Genomic DNA, 20,086 nt, shown 5'->3' on the forward strand with positions numbered 1-20,086 from the left:
GGGCGGGCGGGCCACACGCAGTGCGGGAGCGCCGCGCACTGCCAGCAGCTTGAACAGACGCACAAGGAGCATCGCTGTGTGGCCGGCCACGCCAGCGGTTAAACCTACAGATTAAAGGGAAACTAAAAGGCCACTCGTGTCCCTGCAAGGACCCCTGGACACGGAGGCGCACGCGGAGGTGGTGGTTACTCGGGTCTCTGTGGGTCCCAGAGCACGCACGCAGGGCTACACTGACGTTGGTGGGGTGTCTGCAGTGTGGCTGCCCCCAGGCCCAGAGGGCGCCTCCGTGCCTCTGCCTCCCCGGGACCCACACCACAGCACAGGCTCATGGGGGTCTGAGGCGCCTCTTGGGGTGCCCAGTGCCTGCTGGGAAACTGGGAAACCAACAAAGCCCTGGCTCCTCCTAGGCCCTCAGGTGCCACCTGCCAGGCTGAGCTGCCACCCTCTGCGCACCGGCCCCAAGCAGAACAGAGGCCCTGGCTGGCTGGGCTCCTGGGTGGCCAGCTCAGGGTGCACACGTGCAGGCTGGCGGCCAGGACGGAGTGACCACCACCAGCGCCGAGTGATGAGAGTGGCGCATGGTGACACCCTCCTGTGCCCATGCCAGCCAAGGTCTGCAGCACTGGCTGCAACTATGACCCAGGGACAACGGCGCTGACAGCCTAAGGCTACCAAAAGGGAAGAGACCAGCTTGCCTTCTAGAATCTTCTCTGCTGGTCACATTTAACCCTCCAATCACAGATGGGAACCAGTCCCTGGCCACTACGGTGAAGCCCAAAGATGAGTGAGGTCAGCTACATACCCCCCTCCCCCCTCCCCACGCGCAGTCAGTCGGCACTGCAAACCCCCTCGGGAACACCGTGCTGGAAGGGAGCTGAACCCGGCGGGATGCACGTTGGGGAGGCAGAACAGATGTCCCCTCGTCTAGACTGCGAATCCTGCCCTGGGAGAGCCAGGCTCAGCGCGGCAGCTGGCGTGCTCTGGGCTCCGGCCCCAAGGCCCAAGCACAGGGCCAGGCCACATGGGGACCTCGTCACGTAGCTCCTGCCCTGGCGGCTCCCACAACAGGCACATGCCTGGTTCAGGTTGAGCCCCACGACGAAACACTGCCGCCTGCCTCTGAGAAGCAGAGGAGCAGCAGCACAGCGGTGGTATTTGATAAAGTTCCAGAAACTACCCATTTCCATTCAAACTTCTAGTTTCCCTTTAATTTGTAGGTTTAACCACAGAACTGTCCTGATTTCTATAAAAACGGATCCCAGGGCCGCCCTCCTGACCTGGCAGGCCGGCTGCGGTGCAGGCTCAGCCTCTGTCCTCACACTGCGCCGTCCCGTCCACCCTGAGGGACGAGGCAGGCTGGCGGGCCTGCGGCTGTGCAGACAGCGGCTGAGCGAGGAGTCGCGGGGCTAGAACTGCTCCGACAGCAGCGCGCACAGCCTCTGGGAGACGGTCTCCTTGCTCGTCCGCAGCGTGAGCCGGTACATCTGCAACAGAGAGGCCGGTCAGGGCCCAGGCTCACAGCCGTCACAGCCCGGGCGCCGCCTCGCACTCCCCGCTCAGCCCCGGCCCTCCCGAGGCGCCCAAAGCTCTAGTGCCTCGAGCATATCACTCCCGGCCACAGCTGAAGGGAAGTCTGAGGTGGCAGGTGCCGGTGTGCACAGGAGCTGCTGCTGGGGGGACAATCCCAGCCCCTGGAGAGTAGGGGCAGCTACTCACCCACTAACCACATGTGGGCCTGTGAGCGCGCTCCTCACTGCGTCCCACCCGCCGTCTGCACAAAGGCCTGCCCAGAGCACCCGCAGCAGCCCTGCCCCCACACAGCCCAGGGGTCCGTCAGTAGGAAGGCCACCAGGACTGGCACAGCACTGCCTCGAGGGGAGGCGGAGCTGGCGGCCAGGCTCCCTGGAATTTTCGGGTGGGATGGGAGTGTCGTGCGCAGGGTGGTGGGTTCCCCTGGGCACTCATGACCCCACACTAGGCTCTGGCTCCCCGTGGCAACCACGCCCTGAAGCCACGCCGTGGAAGCAGCCATGTCCTTAGGAGGCTGACCTGGGCCTGGAGGTTCGGCTCCAAGCGCAACAAGCACCCGATCTGCGTGGTTCTGGTGTGGATGATCCCAGCTCCCACAAAATTGGCAGGATTCGGATCGACCTCTTCCAGGAGCGCGGAACCAAACCCAATAATCTGTGCAAAGGAAACGGGAAGCTGGGACACCGCGGCTGCGGGTGGACACAGGGCCGCCCCGGGAGCGCCGCCAACAAGGCTGTCACCTTGGCTTTGGTGATTTCTGTGTCCATTGGATGCTTTGCCTTGAAAATGTTCTGCACCTCCTGCTGGGGACTGAGACACAAACCAGCGTCAGACCTTCCGCCGAGGGGCCACAGGCCCAGCCGCCCCTCCCCCTCCCACACAGGGGCCGCTCACCTGCTCAGCTGCTTCCAGCGCTGAAAGAAGTCCTGGGAGGCCATTTCTGTGGGCTGGAAAAACTTGTTGAGTGTGATGGGCAACTTGACGGACACATTCTGAAAGGTTCCGCCATACCTGCGAGCAAGAGACGTGCTGAGGAGAGCCACGGGCAGCAGGGGACTGCCACTCGGCTGGGGGCCACGCCCCTGCCTGCCCATCTCCAGGCACAGAGGGCTGCGGTCCCAGGTGGGAGGCTCCCGCCTCAGCGCCTCATCCACCCAGCCGCTGGAGGGGCTGTCCTGCCCACAGGGGGCAGCGTTTGGAGGGTGGCTCGGCCTGGCCCGGGCACTGTCACTGAGAGGACCGCACACCGCTCGTGCCTGCTCCTGGGCACCTGTCCTGCGGTGGACGTGCTGCTCTGGCCGAGCGCTGCGGGCAACGCCCCCGAGGACATCCACCCCCTCACTTTCCCCATCAGGCCACGCCCACAACTGCAAGTCAGTTGAAATTGTGTCGGGTTTTTCCTCTTTTCATGAAAAGAAAATGTGCCTGTTTCCCTCAATTCCACAAAGTATACGATCTTCAGTTCTCTGTGTATTCGATGTTTGAAAATATGCTTTTCCATGCCCGTGGGTGTAGCTCAGCGGTTGAGTGTCAACCCAGGAACCAAGAGGTCACCGGTTCAAATCCTGGTCAGGGCAAATGCCCGGGTAGCGGGCTCAATCCCCTGTGGGGAGCGTGCAGGAGGCAGCCGATTGATGATGTTTCTCTCATCAATGTTTCTTTCCATCTCTATCCCTCTCCCTTTCTCTAAAAGTCAATAAAAAAATATTTTTAAAAAATACATGCTTTTCCAAAAATGTAACTTTACAAACACTCAACAGTGAACTGGTCAACCAAGTACACTCTATTGTAGCCATTGAAAAATAACACTAATGAACCAGTAACAACACCAAAAATAAGTGTGGGTTTTTTTGGTAATCAAAACAGTGTGTCTGCAGAAGCACTCACAGCAGATGAGGCCTGGAGGGACACCCCCCTGCAGCGGCACAGGGGACCTGCAGGCCCCGCTCCAGATGACACGCCAGCAGGCACCTCGGGGTCTGGACTCACTCTCCCCCACCTCCATCCTCTGTAGCTGGTGCTGCAGCTGAGCAAGGAGGAATGGCTCCCGGGGACACAGCTGCGTGCAGGTGAGCCCCAGCCCCTCAAGCTCCAGGTCAGCGCCAGGGTTGGGACACCCGCCAGCCAGCAGCGCCCCACCTGGGCTCTCACCTGAACTGGATGTTGAGAACTGGCGCTTCGGTGAAGTCCGACACGCACTCGATGTTGACAACCTGCTGCACCTGCGCGCCCCCGTCCACTGTCGGATCCACGGGCTTGGTCTGCAGGCTCAGGTGTGTGCGTGTCAAGGCCATTTCAACTAGAAAAGTGGGTCCGAGCCAAGCCAGCCTGCACTCCCCGGGCTCAGGGAGCCCAGCAGTAAGAGACCTTCTAGAAGGGGCTCGGAAGAGTGGTGCTCACGCTGCTGATCTTGGACGAAACCTTTAGTAGAGTTGACCCTACGTACAAGTATTTTTAAAGACTTCTGAAACACCGCCTTGACAGGCTACATTTAAAATGTACTTGTCTCGAGATACAAGTGAGCAGGTAGCCGCCCCTCTGGCCAAGCCGGGCCTTGCTCACCACCACTACGTGGCCAGCCCTCCTGGGAGGGAGCACGGTGGACACTAAGTGACGCCACACTGGCCGGAAGAGCTCCCACATCGCTGACTTTCTGGGGGGATAAGCCTCCATCTCAACAGACACCAGCTCCCCCAGCAAGTGGTGGGCCCGCTGTGTCCAGCAGCAGCAGCCCCGGAGACCCGCAGAGAAGGACACCAGAGCTCAGAGGGACTAACAATGTCACAGGAGAGCGAAGCAAGTGAGCCAGGAGTAGACGCTGCCTGTCAAGGGGGAGCATCCCTTGCTCACAACCCTCCGCTACCCCCCAAGGGCTGCTGGCAGGGGCGTGGGCAGGCGGAACCAAGGATATTGGCCTGAAGGTCATCTGAGCAGATCAGCGTTGGAGTGAAGTTTAAGAACTGCGTGGAGGTCTTATTCCCATAAAATATAAACATGCGACCTAGAAGGAAACAGTCTGTCTCAAACACGTTTCACACAAACCCTGAGGAGTAACAGAAAGACCAAGAACCCCACCCCCAATGGAGTCCCAGCCGAGTGCTGGGCTCCCCCTGCCCCACAACCTGCGCCGTCGCCCCCTGCAGGGACCCGGGCGCCACCCCAGCAGGTGTCCTCACCACTGCAGGTGCCCTGGGCTCGCGTGGCAGACATTTAAGACGCTGCCCTTAGAACAAAGATCTTACACGAATCTCTGCACACATTTTTATACCCTCTGAGTTCTGAATAGAAAGTGAGCTGTAAACCCCCAAAAGAGACAGCAGTTCAGCATCGCTCCTCCCACAACTTAAAAATCAACAGTCCAGCCCGGCCGATGTGGCTCAGTGGTTGAGCGTCGATCTATGAGCCAGGAGGACAGGGTTCAATTCCCGGTCAGGGCACATGCCTGGGTTTCAGGCTCAATCCCCAGTGGGGGACGTGCAAGAGGCAGCCGATCCATGATTCTCTCTCATCCTTGATGTTTCTCTCTCTCAATCCGTCTCCCTTCCTCTCTATAATCAATAAAAATATATATATTTTTGAAAATCAACAACCCAAACCCAGGGAGGCCCCTGAGGCCATTTCACACCTGAATCGAAGCAAGAATAAAATGTCACCATCCATGTTCACTGCGGCGTCAGCGTGAGTCCTGGCAACCCCCAGGTCCCTGGAGTGCGTGCTGGTTCTCTCCTTTTTCTCACACTTTCGCTTGTTTTACCACCTTCACATCTCTAAGTGCACAGCTCAGGCAGGAGACATTCACGCTGTGGTGCAGCCGTGACCACCACCTTCTCCAGAACTTGCCATCCTCCCAAACTGACACTTGGTCCCCATTAAACACTCACTCCCTGTCCCTTCCCGAGCCCATCACCACCATCTGCTTCCTGTCTCTCTGGATCGGACCCCTCTGAGTGGGTCACACAGGGCCTGTCCCTCTGGGTCTGGATTACTCACTCAGCACAACATCCTCATGGTCCGTCCCTACAGCAGGTGTCAGGGCCCTTCCTCTTTAAGGCAGAGTGAGACTCCGTGTGTGGATGGACCACATGCTGTGTATCCACCCCCCGGCCCGGGCACTCGGGCTGCCTCCATGTTTTAGCTACTGTGACTAATGCTGCTGTGAGCATGGGGTACACATATCTTGTCAAGACCCTGCTTTCAAATTTGGGGGGGGGGTGTACCCAAGAGTGGAACTGCTGGGTTATACGGAAATTCTATTTAATTTGGTTTTCTCTTTTTTAATCCTCATTGGAGGATATGTTTATTGATTTTTAGAGAGAGAGGGTTAGAGAGAGAAAAACATTGATCGGTAGCCTCCTGTACGCACCCACCTGGGGATCCAACCCGAAACCTAGGTCTGTGCCCTGACTGGGACTCAAACCCACAACCTGTTTCTGGGTGTACAGGACGACGCTCCAACAGCTGAGCCACCCGGCTGGGCGACCCTGTTGAATTTTGGATCCCGCAGCGGCTGCCGTGGCTCCCTCTCCTGTCCACGCCAGCACTGGCTGTCCTGGCCCTGGGACAGGGGCCACTCTGACGGGCATGAGCTGGGGACTCCCGGCGGCTCTGACTGCGTTTCTCTGATGACTAGCGACGTGGAGCACCTGTCCCTGCGCCTTCAGCCGCCCGCGCGCCCCTGAGAGAAATGTCTGGTCCCTGCCCAACCTTTCCCGAGGCTGCTTGTCTGTCTGTTGCTGAGCTAAAGCACCTACATATTCTCAACCCAAACCTTATCAGGCATGTGACTTGGAAAGATTTCCTCCCCATAATCTCTGAGAGAAGTTTTCATTAGGTGATCAAAACCCATACCTAAATTCTGCCGAAATTCAGACTTGAGTCCAATCTGAAGCAGCTGGTTTTCAAACAACACACCGTTGTTTTTACAGACAAACCTGGGGGAAAGGGACAGTATGTGGGTCGCTCAGCACACACACTGAAATACAAAGATTTGCTCTCAGAGAGGGTTCAGTGGGCACTGAGGCCAGAGGACTGAGGGACAGAGGGAGGGAAAGCAGGCAATATTCTCAGGGACACATGCAGAGCGCCCTCCGGAGAAGGAACGTGAGCAGACAGCAGGGACGCCACAGCGGGAGCGAGCACCGGAGACAGGCCTCTGCCCCCCACTGCTCAACAATTCCCCCTGCTCCTCCCGCGGGTCCCAGGCCCACACCGAGGCTGGACCACAGCTCCTCAATCCAGGGACAACCCTCAGCATCCTGGGCTATGGGAACACAGGCGGCCCCCCTCCACAACATGGCCCCCCCCTCCTCAAGGCAGGGTTACTTTGCACTGCACAGGAGGGCCAAGGTTTTGCTCACTACATGGTATCGACACTACACAGAATCAGGGGAAATAAAACAACGTGTTAGTTCACTTGTGCTCATCTCCGAGGAGCTCCAGTGCTCCGGCCTCCTCTAACGTAAACCCCAGTGACACTGTGAGCTGGTGGTCACAGCAAGCCCGCCCAGCTCCGCAGGCCTCACTCCTCTGCGAGGGCCCTGGCAGGAAGGACCTCTGCCCGCTCCGCCCTGCTCACCAGGCCCCGGGTCAGGGGTCGGTGGCAGACAGGGTCCCTGTCTTTGGGAAGCAGGAGATCAACTACCTGGCAAAGTTGTCCTCGGAGCCAGGAGCGAGAGGTGCAACCGCAGAGGGCGAGTCGGAGAACACGTCCACGAGCAGCCCGCCGGAGGAAGGAGGGGGGCCTGCAGGCGCAGGGGGCACAGCCCCCAGACCCAGGAGGTCTGCCGACGGAGAAGGCGTGGACTGGAAAACAGGGAAGAAGAGGGTCAGCGCGGAGCCCTCTGGGCACGCAGAGGCCAGCTGGGCAGTGCCACGCCCTCCCACGGCGGCCACTGGGCTGTGTGGTGCGGGCAGGTAGGTGCAGGCTGTGGCCGCTTCTGGGATGCGACTGCCCCAGACTCAGGCCTGAGACCATCACATGGGGCAGACGAGTCCCACCTTTTCCCACAAAGTCATCTGAGTGAAAACAACTCTGGAAAAATGTCCTGAAAGAGATCAATAGCAATGTGTGCTCGGAGCAGCAACCCCGGGCACACTGCCCGCTGGAGAGGAGCCGCCCGCGTGCCCAGGCCACCGTTATGCTGCTGTCTCCGGGAGAAGGTAGAGCAAAGCCACAGAACAAACCTTTAAGAAAAAGCTCTGAACCTTGACAAAGACTAACAAAGCCGCTCTGCGCTCTCTCACTGATTCACGGGCCTGGGTGAGGGTCTCCCATGCTCACTCGCGGGAGCTCCGGCTCCACAGCGGGAGCTCGCCCTGGACCTGCACCTCTGGGTGTCCGCCCACCAAACGTGTGGGGTTCCGATGGTCCACGTCACCGGCAAGAACCAGGGATGTGAGCCACTGCGTCCTGACCACTCATCTTTTTTTTTTTTTTTATTGTTTGTGTTTTATCTTCACCCAGGGATATTTTTCCATTGATATTTAGAGAAAGTGGAAGAGAGAGGGAAAGACTGAGAGAAACATCGATGTGAGAGAAACACATCAACTGGTTGCCTCCTGCATGAGCCCTGACCAGGGCCCGGGCTGGGGAGGAGCCTGCAACCGAGGTAGCTGACCTTGACTGGAATCAAACCTGGGACCCTTCAGTCTGCAGGCCGATGCTCTATCCACTGAGACAAACCAGCTAGCACAAGTTCTCATTATTTTTAAATGCTCATCAAAATAAAACAATGATAAAGCACCATAAGTAAAAACACTTTAAATACTATTTTATATACCTTAAGATAAAAACATTTTTTGATAGATATACCTCAGGACCTGCCTCTTAATTTTAAGAAGATGTTGTCAATGTGTTTTGCTGTGTTGCACACTAAGGTATACTCCTTTGTCAGTATCCCCTTTATTTCAACTATGTCGGTCCTCTTTCTAAATGTCCAGTGTCTTCCTCATTTTATGGCTCCCCATGATTGGTTCCTGTTTCCCTGGCCTGTCTTACATGTCTGGGTTTCCTCCTGCCTCGCAGACATTAGGGTGCTGACCTCAAGTCAGATTTATCAAGACAACAGTGAGAAAGCATGTCTTCCACTCAGCCATACTCACTCCTCCTTTCCCAGTCCCAACCCTGCTGTGCCAACGGTCCTCAAATGGAGTGACTTGTTAACATCTGAACCAGGGCCCTCAGAGCTGTTGAACATCAAGCTGACATCTACTGGAATACTGAGTAACTGTAACATGTGTTTGGGAAAGATCGCTGTAACTTCATATGTGGCTGGGGCTGACGCTAAAGTTAGTATAAAGAAAACAATTTTTTGGTTGTGTGTTGGGGTCCAGCCCCAACAGGTCCAGGGGTTCCCCATAGGTGTGGACGGAGTCAGCAAAGAAGGAAGGACTCAGAGGCTGCATTCAGGTGATCATCATGGCGAGGTTCTCCCTCCAGGATCTCCAGCCAAGTTCTGTAGCCAGGTTCTAGCCAGGGTCTCCAGCCAGGTTCTGTTGCCATGTTCTCTCGCTAGGTTCTCCATCCAGCTTCTCCAGGTTCTCCTGCCATGTTCTGTCTAGGTTCTCCAGCCAAGTTCTGTTGCAAGGTTCTGTCCAGAATCTTTTGCCATGTTCTCTCCCTAGGTTCTGTCTCTAGGTTCTGTCCCTAGGTTCTGTTCCTAGGTTCTGTCTCTGACCACTCATCTTGTGCGACCAGAATGTCCCACTGGACACTCAGAGGTCAAATCCGTTTGTCAGGACCTGAGACCACATCCTGAGGCATTGCCTGCTGTCGCTCTCGTTCTGCTCGGGTTTAACAGACTCATCCTTCCGGGAGCGCGGTGGCCGAGAGCTGCAGGAGGACGGAGCCCTTCCATCTGCAGCACGTGGGCGCGCCGCCAGCACTGGCCTCGCCCACCTCCCGCCGCCTGGCACAGCCACACTCAGCACTCGCGCGTGGCAATCGATGTTTGCATAAACACTGCTCGTTTCTCTTTCATATCAGGTTAGAGCCGTGCCGCGCTTCTAAAGAACTGCCCGTGGGGCGGGTGGTACACACATGAATTCTACTTGGAGGAGAAGGAAGCTACAAAATGCACGTCCCGCAGAGTGCGTATGGGGTGGCTCGGGGTGTGAGGGGCTCCCGGCCGAGGGCACAGACTGGATTCCTCGCTCGGAGGAGCTGTCAAGAGCATGAGAAAGGTCTGCAGTGCAGGGAGGTCTGGATGGAACGGCCACCCTCCCGGAACCTGTGACAGCTGCTGCCACGCTGTGCCTCCAGAAGGGGACGGGCGGAGGGGGCAGCCTGGCGCTGGGCTGAGAACCACGCGCCTGCAGACAGAATGGGGCCTCCCCCTCTGCCAACTGCTGTAGGATTTCACCACTGGTTCCTCCAAACAGTGCCAGTGCTTTCCAAGTAGAAACCCCTTCTGTCCAATTAAGTCACACATAGTCCACAGAGTCCACAACAGACACAAGCAAGGCGTCGTGTGGGAGGCCCAGGGCATGCAGGGACCACAGCCTTCTCTCCGCGTCTCCTTAGGACTGGGAGATCCCCAGGGAGCCCACCTGGCCCCAGTCTGCACAAGTCACCCCCGCTCACTCCGACAGTAAAGAATTACAACAGCAAAAAGCAGCCCCACGGCCCTCGCCGGGTGGCTCAGTTGGGTGGAGCGTCGTCCCATAACCAAAAGGTTGTGGGTTCGCTCCCCAGTGCGACGGGCACAGGAGGCAACCGATCGATGTTTCTCTCTCACATTGATGTTTCTCTCTCCCTTCCCTCCCTCTAAAATCAATAAAAATATATCCTGGGATGAGAATAAAAATAAACAAATACATAAAGTAAAATGCTCTGAACTGACCAGGAAGAGGCCCTCTGCCCCCGACCCCCGTGCATATGACATCACATCACGGTTCCGTTTTCAAGTGGAGCGCACTGCTAACTCCCTCGGATTCCCATGCGCACGCACCAAGCGTCGAGCCTGGACCCCAGGCTGCTGCATCCTGGGCGTTAGCTGGGCAAACAGTGTGGCCGAAAGGCACATGCACATCTCAAAAGTCAAGTAAGACCCGTGACAATGGTCCATGCGTTCAAGCCTATTTCCTGTGCTGCCTCGAGCACTCCGCCCGCAGAGCTGCTGGACAGAAAGGAGGCACCTGCTCCCCCACAGCCCGCCTTCCTTCACGGTTCTCCTGGACGGCAGCCGGAAGGAGTCCCTCGCTCCACCCCCTGCGCACCCCACCCACACCCCACCCTTCACGGTGAGTCTTCCTTCAGACACAGCACCTCTGTGCAAGGAGGGCTGCTGCTGTCTCTACGGGAACCGCAGCTCATCAGCAAACCGCGTGGGAACTACCACAAACCACACCACTGAGGATCCAGGCCATCGATGTCTCTGGCAGCAGGACGACCTCTGTGACCCCTTCCCAAGCGGTGTCAGCAGCCCTGTGCTGCCCTAGGTTCGGTCCACTCCAGGCCCCAGGACAAGGTCAAAGGCACGGTTGAAGAGAAGCCCATGGAAGCGACGAGCACCAGGAGACAAAGCACACGTTCATCATTCACTCCAAAGCCAAAGCGCCCTGACACTCAGACTGCCCGCCACAGAGCAGGGGACAGGCCGGGCCGGCCTGAGGAGGCGCGTCTGGAGAGAAGGCAGCAGGCCTGGTGAGGGGCCCGAAAGGTCTGAAGGCCTCGCTCTTGGCGTCCTCGGCCTGAGGGGCAGGACCCAGTCTACGGGGCCCACAAGTGGAGGGGGTCACACGAGGGCCCTGCCCAGGAGCACCAGGGCTCAGACACAAGCACACTCCTGACCAGCATGGCACGGGCACCGAGTGCCTCCTCACAAAGGCCACCTGGCGTGGGCAAGTGGCACTGTTCCCATCACTGACCGCCTCCGGGGGAGGAAGCAAAGCTCGCCAGGCTCCCTTTCATCTGGGCAGGCGGATGCTGGGTCCTGCGGGCCGGTCGCTGCCGAGGGGACCGCTGTGGGGCCAGGTTGGTGTGCCCGCTCTCCGCGAGCCCCAGAGCAGACAGCAAGGACACATACTGCTCTCACCGTGGCATCGCCACCGGCCAACAGGAAAGGACACCGTTCTGCGCATGTGCGAGGCTCCCACCACGTCCTACGTAGCAGGAGCGGACTCTAGTCCAATCCAACCTGGAAACCTCCAAGAACAGCACGGCCAGGGCCATCTTAAACACCAGGTGTAAGCAGAAGGCCTCAGGCTTCCGGCACACTTTCCTATTTAACAAAGCTGCTCCCCGGCAGACAAATGCTACGCTGGCCGAATCTCAGGGCCGGGCAGCACGGGAGCTGGGGCAGGCGCTGGTGTCAGGGAGAGACCCACCGTGGCGCTGGCCGGGGCCGGCTCAGGGCCCCCGTTGATGTCGGGGCCCCGCTCCCGCTTGCCCTCCTCCAAGCCCATCACGGTGCCTGGGCCCTTCTTCTTCTTGAGCTTGGCCAGGATGGACGACTCGCGCTCCGGGAACGGGGGCATCTCCTCCAGGACCGTGGCCTGTGGGGGTGGAGCCGGGTCAGCACAGTGGTGCGGCTGGGGCGGGCGGGCCGGCACCCCGAGGCCTACCCACCAGGATGTCGGTGCTGGCGACAGTACTGAGCCGCAGGTACTCCACGGCCCGCTGCTGCAGCTCCGCGTCGGCGTTCCTCAGCTGGCTGTCGCTGCGCAGCACGTCCTGGATGGTGGGCTTCACCTCTGGGAACAGGTTCACGAACTTGATGTAGGTGGACAGCAGCAAGGCCCGCGTGGGGACGCTGCACAGGTGGAACTTGGAGTGCAGCAGGTTGAACTGCACCAGGGGGCTGGCGGGAAGGAGAGAGACGGCGGGAGCCTGAGCCCGAGGGTCCCCAGGAGGGACAGGGCCCCACCCAGCGACTGCGCTTCCTCTGGGGGCAGGGACCCACATCCACATCTGCGTTTTCAGCAGGACCCTGTTTCTGTGCATCTCGCAGGCACAGAGCCATCAGGCCAGAGTGCAGGCGGCTTGCTCTGGGCTGTCCCGCGGCCAGGTCAGACCACCGTGAGGGCCCAGCAGGCACAGCCCAGCACAGCTCCCCGACTCCCCAGGGACGTCTTACCTGGATCTCGGGTCCCCAGCTATCAGGTTCCCGAACTCGCCCAGGATGTAGCCGCCCACTTTGACCAGGTTCTCATGGCACGCCGGGGCCTGTAGCGACTGCGAGACAGCGAGCAGGAAGTCAGGGAAGAAGCCAGCGTGGGAAGGACCCTCCTGGCGGGAGCCCGCCCTCCTGCCCTCCCGCCCTCCTGCCACACAGCAGAGGTGCAGCAGCAGAGCAGCCCCAGAGGCAGCGGCGTGGCCAGTCCCACCTGTAATGAGAGCCGCGCTCCCCAAAGCTAACGTCAGGCCCCGAGCTCAGGGCGGAAGCGAGGCACCGGCCCCGGGCACTGCGCTCAGGTGGTCAGTGACATGGACGTTAGGGTTGGTGTGCCTGCTCTCCGAGAGCCCCAGTCCAGAGCGGACAGCAAGGAAACACACAACTCTCCCCGTGGCATCTCCACCGGCCAGCATGAAAGGACACCCTTCCATGGAGGAGGCCTGAGAGTGCAGCAGAGGGTCAACAGAACAGGAGCTGGACGCCCCAGGACAGTCAGCAGCAGGTGGAAGGAAGTCAGCCGCCCAGGGCCGCCCCTCCCCGGGCCAGCTGGGGTACCTCCCCGGGCCAGCTGGGGTACCTCGAACACTGTCTTGGCGGCGTAGCCCTGCACGTCGTCCCGGTTGATGACGATCTGGATGACACGGTACCACACCTCTTCGCTCACGTAGTCGCCCGCAATCCGGATCAGGTTCAGGATGGTGTCTACGTACCACGTGTAGTCCACGGCATACTTCTCCGCCAAGATGGCGACCTTCAGCACCTGCAGGGGGCGGCGGCTCAGGCTAGGTTCCCTCGGCCCATGACAGCAGAGCATCCATGTGGGGCTTCATAACTGAACCCTCGCAGCCACGCTCAGTGGTAGGCACTCCCACCGGGTTCTCGAAGGAGCCCAGGCAGCGGAAGGCTCACAGGGCTAACTGAGGAAGCCTGCGGCCCTCCAGCAACAGACACGACAGGACACGTCTGGGAACACAGGGCACAGCACAGCTGCAGGAGCGCACGACGGCCGACCTGACCACAGCCAGGCCAGGCCTGGGCTGCCCTCCCGCACCCGCATGCGGAGCAGCGGCACTGTGGGTCTCTGGCTCCAGCCCGCCTGCCTAGCCAGGCTCCCCTCCACTCTCCATGGGAGACCCACCCGCTCAGGAAACAATTCGCTGAGATTCACAAGCATCTGGGGCCAGTGACGTCAGAACTCACAATCTCTTCTCGAATGGAGTAGTCAGCCGTCTCCAAGTAGCTCAGCATCTCGGCCACAATCTGCTGGGCGTTGCTGCGGTCGCACATGGCGTAGAGGAGGTCCACGGCCCGCTGCCGCACGCTCACGTCCCGCTCCGTCTGGGGACAAGGCACCGAGTGAGGAGCCCGGGGATGCGCCTCCACACAACCCTGACACTCACTCTGGGCTCCCCTCACTCACCATCTGAATGCAGAGACCCCCAACAGGCTATGGTGAGCAGAGCCCCTCACCCCAATTCACTGCTCCCCTCGTCCCTGCACTGCCCGGAATCAGGCTCTGTCTCCTAGGGGACGTCAGAGGCCTGTCCACTGTGTGGTCACAGACCGGCACCTTCCGTGTCGCCTGGGAACTTGTCGCAGGGCTGGCTCTCGCCCCGCCCCCGCCTGCACATCAGTTCCTCAGCACAGGGCAGCAGAGGAGCGCTGGCTGGGGCCAGGCAATGTGCAGAGCAAGGGCGAGCCTGGCAGCCTCGCGGGACTGAGCGCACACGGCACCGGGCCTGGAGGACCCAGGGCAGCGCAGGCTCGCTCCAAACCCTGTGGGCCTCCCGTTCAAATCACGCCCCAACAATGTCCGTTAGATTCGTGCAAATACGAAGCGATGGAGTCGAGCCTATTCTTCCTCTAAGCTCCAGGCCAAACTGCGGCTCAGCAGCCCCACCTGCTCCCAGCCCTCTCGGGTGCTGGCTACCATCGGGGACGCTGTGGGCACTGCTGTGTCTGACCAGAGGACAAACAGCCTCAAGTCTGAAATTTTAATTCCTTGAAAAAAGTTAATTTTCTTTTGCAAACGGTGAGTTTTCTTGGAGACAAAGACAAAATACTTCATCTTTCTACCAAAAGGAACTGTTTCTATTGGTTCAAATATTTACTGTGCCCGTGGCACCTATTAGATGCTGCAGTTCTAACAGTCACTCGCGGGCAGAGGGCAGAGGCCGGGCCACAGCGCAGCTGCACGATGCAGGCCGCAGGGGCCCCGGCACGCGGGGACGAGCGCCCGGCGCAGAGCACTTGCCTTCAGCGCGGCGATGACGGTCTCGATGTGGGTCTTCACGGCCTCGTGGGAGAACTCGGAGCTGGCCAGCGCGCACATGCTCTCCAGGGCCAGGTAGCGCAGGTTGGTCTCCCGGTGCTGCAGGAACTGGCCCAGCTGGTTGCAGGCGCGCACGAGCAGGTTCGGCTCGCTGCAGGGACGGGGCAGTGGTGAGTGGGCCACGTGCACTTCAGCACGGCAGATTCAAGGCGCCACTGCTGAAGAGACACCCTGGCCCCCTGGACGCAAAAGCCTCAACCGTAAACCAAGTCAGCTGTCCATCCCCTCTGGTAGCGCCCTCAGGGGAGACCCACAGTAGCTTTGCCAAGCACATCTGCAGAATTCCACCAACTCCAAAAAGCTGCTGACAGCAGGGCCACCCCGGCACCCCATCCCGAGCGCATGGCAGCCACCTCGGGGCTCCCGCAGGCTGTGGCCAGGAGTGTGACCTCAGCTGAGGTCACCAGCCCAGGGAACCTTGAACAAGTACCCTGACAATGGGGCTCTGGAGGGTAAGTGTGCAGACACGGGGATAGAAGAGGCTGGTGGATACTTAAGGACCAGTACCGCGCAATGGGTTGGACCTCTGCACACTCCTGGCTCTGTCTGCATGATGCTGTTGCTCTTTAAATGCTTCTGGCTCACGTGGGAAGTCTGTTTGAGGTGTAACAGACTGCGTTTGGTCACGGGAAAGCACGTGTGTGGAGGAGCGGCCACGCTGTTGCTCTTGGGGAGCGCCAGGACTGGCAGCAGGCGCAAGGCCACGTGCAGGCAGGGCCACGGCAGCAGCTACAGAGATGGCGAGGCAGCAGCCCTCCCGCTGCCCCACTGCCTCTGCCCATCTGTATTGACACCACGGTCATCTGCACGCTTCCCCAGTGCCCCTGTGCCACAGGCAAGCTAACGAGACACGCAGACGGGCCACTCCGTCCTTCCCCGCCAGCAGTGGGGTGCCCCAGGAGAGACAGCAGAGGCCCTCACAGAGAGGTGGTGTGACAGTGCTGAGGGTCGAAGGACAGAGAAGAAGGGCCGCGCAGGAGCAGCCGCTGCTGGGGAAGAGGGCGAGGCCAGGCGCCAGGGCCTGCGGGAGGGAGGGGGGCTGGCAGGGAACCGGACGCCAGGTTGCCCGCCAGGCCCGAGGTCAACAAGGAAGAGTGCGCTGCCTGCGTCTGGGAGGAGGACCACGTCTCAAACCTGCTTGGGGGCGGGCAGCGGCGAGGTGCCACCAGCTCACCTGTCGTGGTGGATGATGAGGCTGATGGCCTCGAAGAGCACTGCGTTCTTGGCGTTGGAGTGCTGCACTTTCTTGGACTTGGGCGGCTCCTGGGCCTTGTTCAGAATCGTCTCCAGGCACTCGGTCAGGCGGCCTCGCACGGCAGGTCTTCTGGGCGAACAGACAGCCATCAGGCAGCTCCCACAGCCCACCCGCCCACCCCCCACCCCCCCAGCCCCCCACCCCCGCTGCACGCCGCGGGTCCTCACTAGCAAGTCCCCTCAAACGGGAGAAACAGTGGCCAAATTGTAGCTCCATTTAAAATAGGATGGCTTAGCAGCTGGGGTAATGACACATACATTCTAATGAAATCACGCATACACTTACTGAGATATAGGTTATGTAAGCCAAGAGAAGATAAAACCTCATGCACATGGACATAATACGTGATATATAGAAGCTTTAGGGGCCGGGTTGGGTCGCTCAGCTGGTTAGTGTCGTCCCAATACACCAAGGTTGTAGGTTTGATCCCCAGTCAGGGCACATACAAGAATCAACCAATAAAGGCATAAATAAAATACATGAACAACAGATTTCTCTCTCTCTCTCTCCCCCTCTCTCCCTCCCTCTCTCTCTCTCTCTCTCTCCCTCTCTTTCTCTTTCTCCCCCCCTTCGTTCTCCTTTCCTCTCGCTCTAAAATCGATAATATTTTTTAAAAAGCTTTAGGGAAAAGGGGAAAAATATTTTTTCCCTGTGCTATTACCAACAGAAATAAAGAAAATGTTACAAGAAACAATACAAAGAGAAGGAAATGTTTAAGTTTCTATTCAAACAAGAAGAAACAATGGATCAAAAAGAATAAGAACTAGTAGAACATGGGAAACAACTAGTAGAACATGGGAAACAACTAGTAGAACACGGGAAACAACTAGTAGAACACGGGAAACAACTAGTAGAACCGGGGGCTGGAAAACCAGCCGTGGCAGAGAGGACGCGAGCCTCCAGCCCTGTGGCTCAGACGCAGAGCAGGGCCCCCGAGAAGCCCCGAGAGACCTGAACTTAGAGGCACAAGGAGGGGGACAGGATGGAGGGTCCCAAACTACAACGCATCAGAACCAGCCCAGAGAGAATCGGAACCTTGGGACGGAAAAGAGGACGGGGACATGGCAATCACACCTCTGGGCAAGTGGGAGGGTGGGGGTCTGAGTCTGGGTCCCCGGATCTCGGGGGGAGGAGGAGGAGGAGGAGGAGGAGGAGGAGGAGGAGAAGGAGGCAGCCAGTTCCATGGAAAGGTCTGTGGGGCTAAGGAGTGGAAAGGCACCTGCCCAGGGAGGCTGTGTGGTTCATACTTGGTATAAAAGATACTCAGTATAGCCGTTACTTGACATTAACAAACACCCTATATAAAAACAAGTTAGATTCCAATGTAAAGGTTGCAACAACAAAGCAATATTTAAAGAAGGGAGTGGGAGTATCTAACAAAATTTTCATGTTTGTTCTTCAACTCAGATTTCTTCTCCTGACACCTACAGCACTGCTCACATCAACCACCTTTTCCAATAAACAAACACAGAGAGCTCCTCCTCCTCCTCCTCCATGTGCATGTTACGGTTACAAAGATTACTGACTACTTAGGATACAAAGTTTTTCATGGTTTCAAGTTTTATTTTAAAAGATTGTTTCACAACCCTGCACTGATCTGACAGTGTATATGACAGTGTATAGACACAGAGATGACAATACTGCAAGCGCTCCACTAGCTTTCTCTGGGAAAACCAGGATGCGTGGCCACCTCACAGAGGGATCCACAGGACAAAAAGCAGCAGCAGGAAAGGACTTTTTTTTTTAAATGTTTTTATTTATTATTTTAGAGAGAGAGGGGAAGAGAAAGGGAGAGAGACAGAAACATCAATGAGAGAGGAACATCGATCGGCTGCCTCCTGCACACCCCCTGCTGGGGATCAAGCCTGAAATCTGGGTATGTGCCCTGACCGGGAATCGAACTGGTGACCTCTTGGTTCATGGGTCAACGCTCAACCACTGAGCCACACCGGCCGGGCAGGAAAGGACTTTAAAGAGAACAAACAGAAGATCTAACCCTAAGGGGCTGAGCTGACCCTGTCCGTGTGAGGCCATACCTGGGGGTGGGTAGCACTGTAACAGCCTAAGAAGTTTGACTGACAGCCAGGGAGCCGGGACAAAGTAGTAAGTGTAATCCTGCAGGTCTGTTGACGCGGAGGTCACAATCTGTAAAACAACACAGGTGGGAGACACTGCGGGCAGGTGTCCCCAGGAGGAGCCCCCACTGTGGGACCCACACAAAGCCACGCGGACCCTGGTTCCACAGGTCACGCACTAACCGAAAACCTGGTCTCATTCAATGTGCTAAGAATGTTTAAGACGCTCCTCTGTACTTGAGGTGAAGGGGCACGGCTGCCCCAGGTTCACACCTGCAGTGCCCGTCCTCACTGGGGCAGCTGCGAGCTGCCGCTGTGTGATGGCGATCCCGCCTGGGACACACACCTACGCTGCTGCTGCCTCGCACAGAATTCCACGGCGCCTGCAGAACTCAGTCTTTCCTTTGTGGACCGGAAAGTGAATGAGGCACAAAAGGGAGGCCTCTGGTCCCTCAGAAGGGAGCAGCTGGTGTCCTGACCCCAGCCCCACACCCCCATGTCTCCCAAGCGTACACCCTGCCATGAGCCCCCTGCCATGAGCCCATCGAGGGTGGGGGACCCGCCTCCTTTACTCGCAGTCCCAGCACGGCCCTGGCAGGGCAGACACTCATCAACCCTCTGAACACACAACTGTCCCCAAGACACTGTCCCCACTCCCACAGCCCAGCATTGGGGAGGTCAGGTAGCCTCACCCCCCAGAGCTCCCAGGGGTGACACGAAGTCACAAAGAAGCGGCTGTGGTGCATTCACCCGGCATCAAGTGAATGAAAAGCACACAAAACAAACGTAATCCCACAAGGTTGACCAGAACAAGTCAAACACATGAGAACATATGCTGCTCGACCATTTCTATAAAATCAAACCACGCAGGACCGTGAGGACAGGCTGGGCCCCGCCCGCCGGGTGAGAGGGGCTGGCAGGCTCTGCTCCGGCCCCTTCCCACACAGACAGTGCTCAACGGCCTCAAGGTCGAAAGGAAGCTCACCGATTACTAAGCAGCTTTTCACTCTTGAATTTACAAACTGTGCCACATACCCTGCATTCTAAAAACCAAACTAATATATTAATCGCATAAAATAACCGAGACCAAAACCCACCCTGAGTTCCGTTCCCTGTCCACAGACTTACTCTGCTTAGTCTGGAGACGGCCAGAGAGACGGAGGTTTTAAACTCTTCTGGGTTCTTCTGTGCTAAGGTGGTGATGAGACTCGTGGCAGCAGTGACCACGCCCTGAAAGGAAAATGCAGGCACGCTATGCATTCAGATTCCATTCAAAATACCAGCAGCTGTTAATCCTCTCGTGTTAAACCCATCCTTCAGATACAACTTTAAATAAATAAACTAAGAGCATCAAGCCGGCAGCCCACGGCCACCTCCGGCCGACTGGCTGGGCCCCCGGTATTTCTGAAGGTGGAGAAGGTGGAGATGGTCTTTATGCAGTTTCTCTTGCAAACCACGCAGTCCCCACACTCCAGTCCCCCCGCCAGGGCGGGGCAGTAGAGGGCAGCCCCCATCCTTGCCCGCCCAGCCGCCTGCCTGGATGTGGACTGTGCCGCAGGCATATCTGCAGCCTCACTTGAATCTTCATGACCCAAAAGTGAGGAGTGGAAAAGGAACTGAAAAAGCCCATTCGGCCCTTTTTGAAAGTGGCCCGGGCTGCATCTCTGCCACCAACTGGGTGGCCCCTAAAGCACCACCAGGCCCAACGCCCTCCCCCTGCGGGACCTTCCCAGCACAACTCGTGGCCTTGGTTCTCCCGGAAGATCTAAGTAAAGAAGTT

At 58.2% G+C, this 20,086-nt stretch overlaps 1 protein-coding gene across 1 annotated transcript in view; it reads right to left on the bottom strand.

Annotated features, from left to right (window-relative positions):
* Positions 1 to 1,180: 1,180 nt before the first annotated feature.
* Positions 1,181 to 20,086, bottom strand: part of AP2A2 (adaptor related protein complex 2 alpha 2 subunit) — a 31,030-nt gene continuing 12,124 nt past the window's right edge. The window contains 18 exon segments of the mRNA XM_023748262.1: positions 1,181 to 1,484; positions 2,050 to 2,184; positions 2,271 to 2,340; positions 2,425 to 2,541; positions 3,682 to 3,805; positions 4,442 to 4,531; positions 6,379 to 6,461; positions 7,172 to 7,332; positions 11,857 to 12,024; positions 12,098 to 12,329; positions 12,606 to 12,703; positions 13,222 to 13,404; positions 13,845 to 13,982; positions 14,899 to 15,067; positions 16,151 to 16,296; positions 16,299 to 16,300; positions 18,268 to 18,376; positions 19,435 to 19,536. Coding sequence (XP_023604030.1) covers positions 1,407 to 1,484; positions 2,050 to 2,184; positions 2,271 to 2,340; positions 2,425 to 2,541; positions 3,682 to 3,805; positions 4,442 to 4,531; positions 6,379 to 6,461; positions 7,172 to 7,332; positions 11,857 to 12,024; positions 12,098 to 12,329; positions 12,606 to 12,703; positions 13,222 to 13,404; positions 13,845 to 13,982; positions 14,899 to 15,067; positions 16,151 to 16,296; positions 16,299 to 16,300; positions 18,268 to 18,376; positions 19,435 to 19,536 — 2,205 coding nt within the window. The 3' untranslated portion in view covers positions 1,181 to 1,406.

Source organism: Myotis lucifugus, unplaced genomic scaffold (genome assembly GCF_000147115.1).
Source record: "Myotis lucifugus unplaced genomic scaffold, Myoluc2.0 scaffold_1231, whole genome shotgun sequence".
NCBI classification, from domain to species: Eukaryota; Metazoa; Chordata; class Mammalia; order Chiroptera; family Vespertilionidae; genus Myotis; species Myotis lucifugus.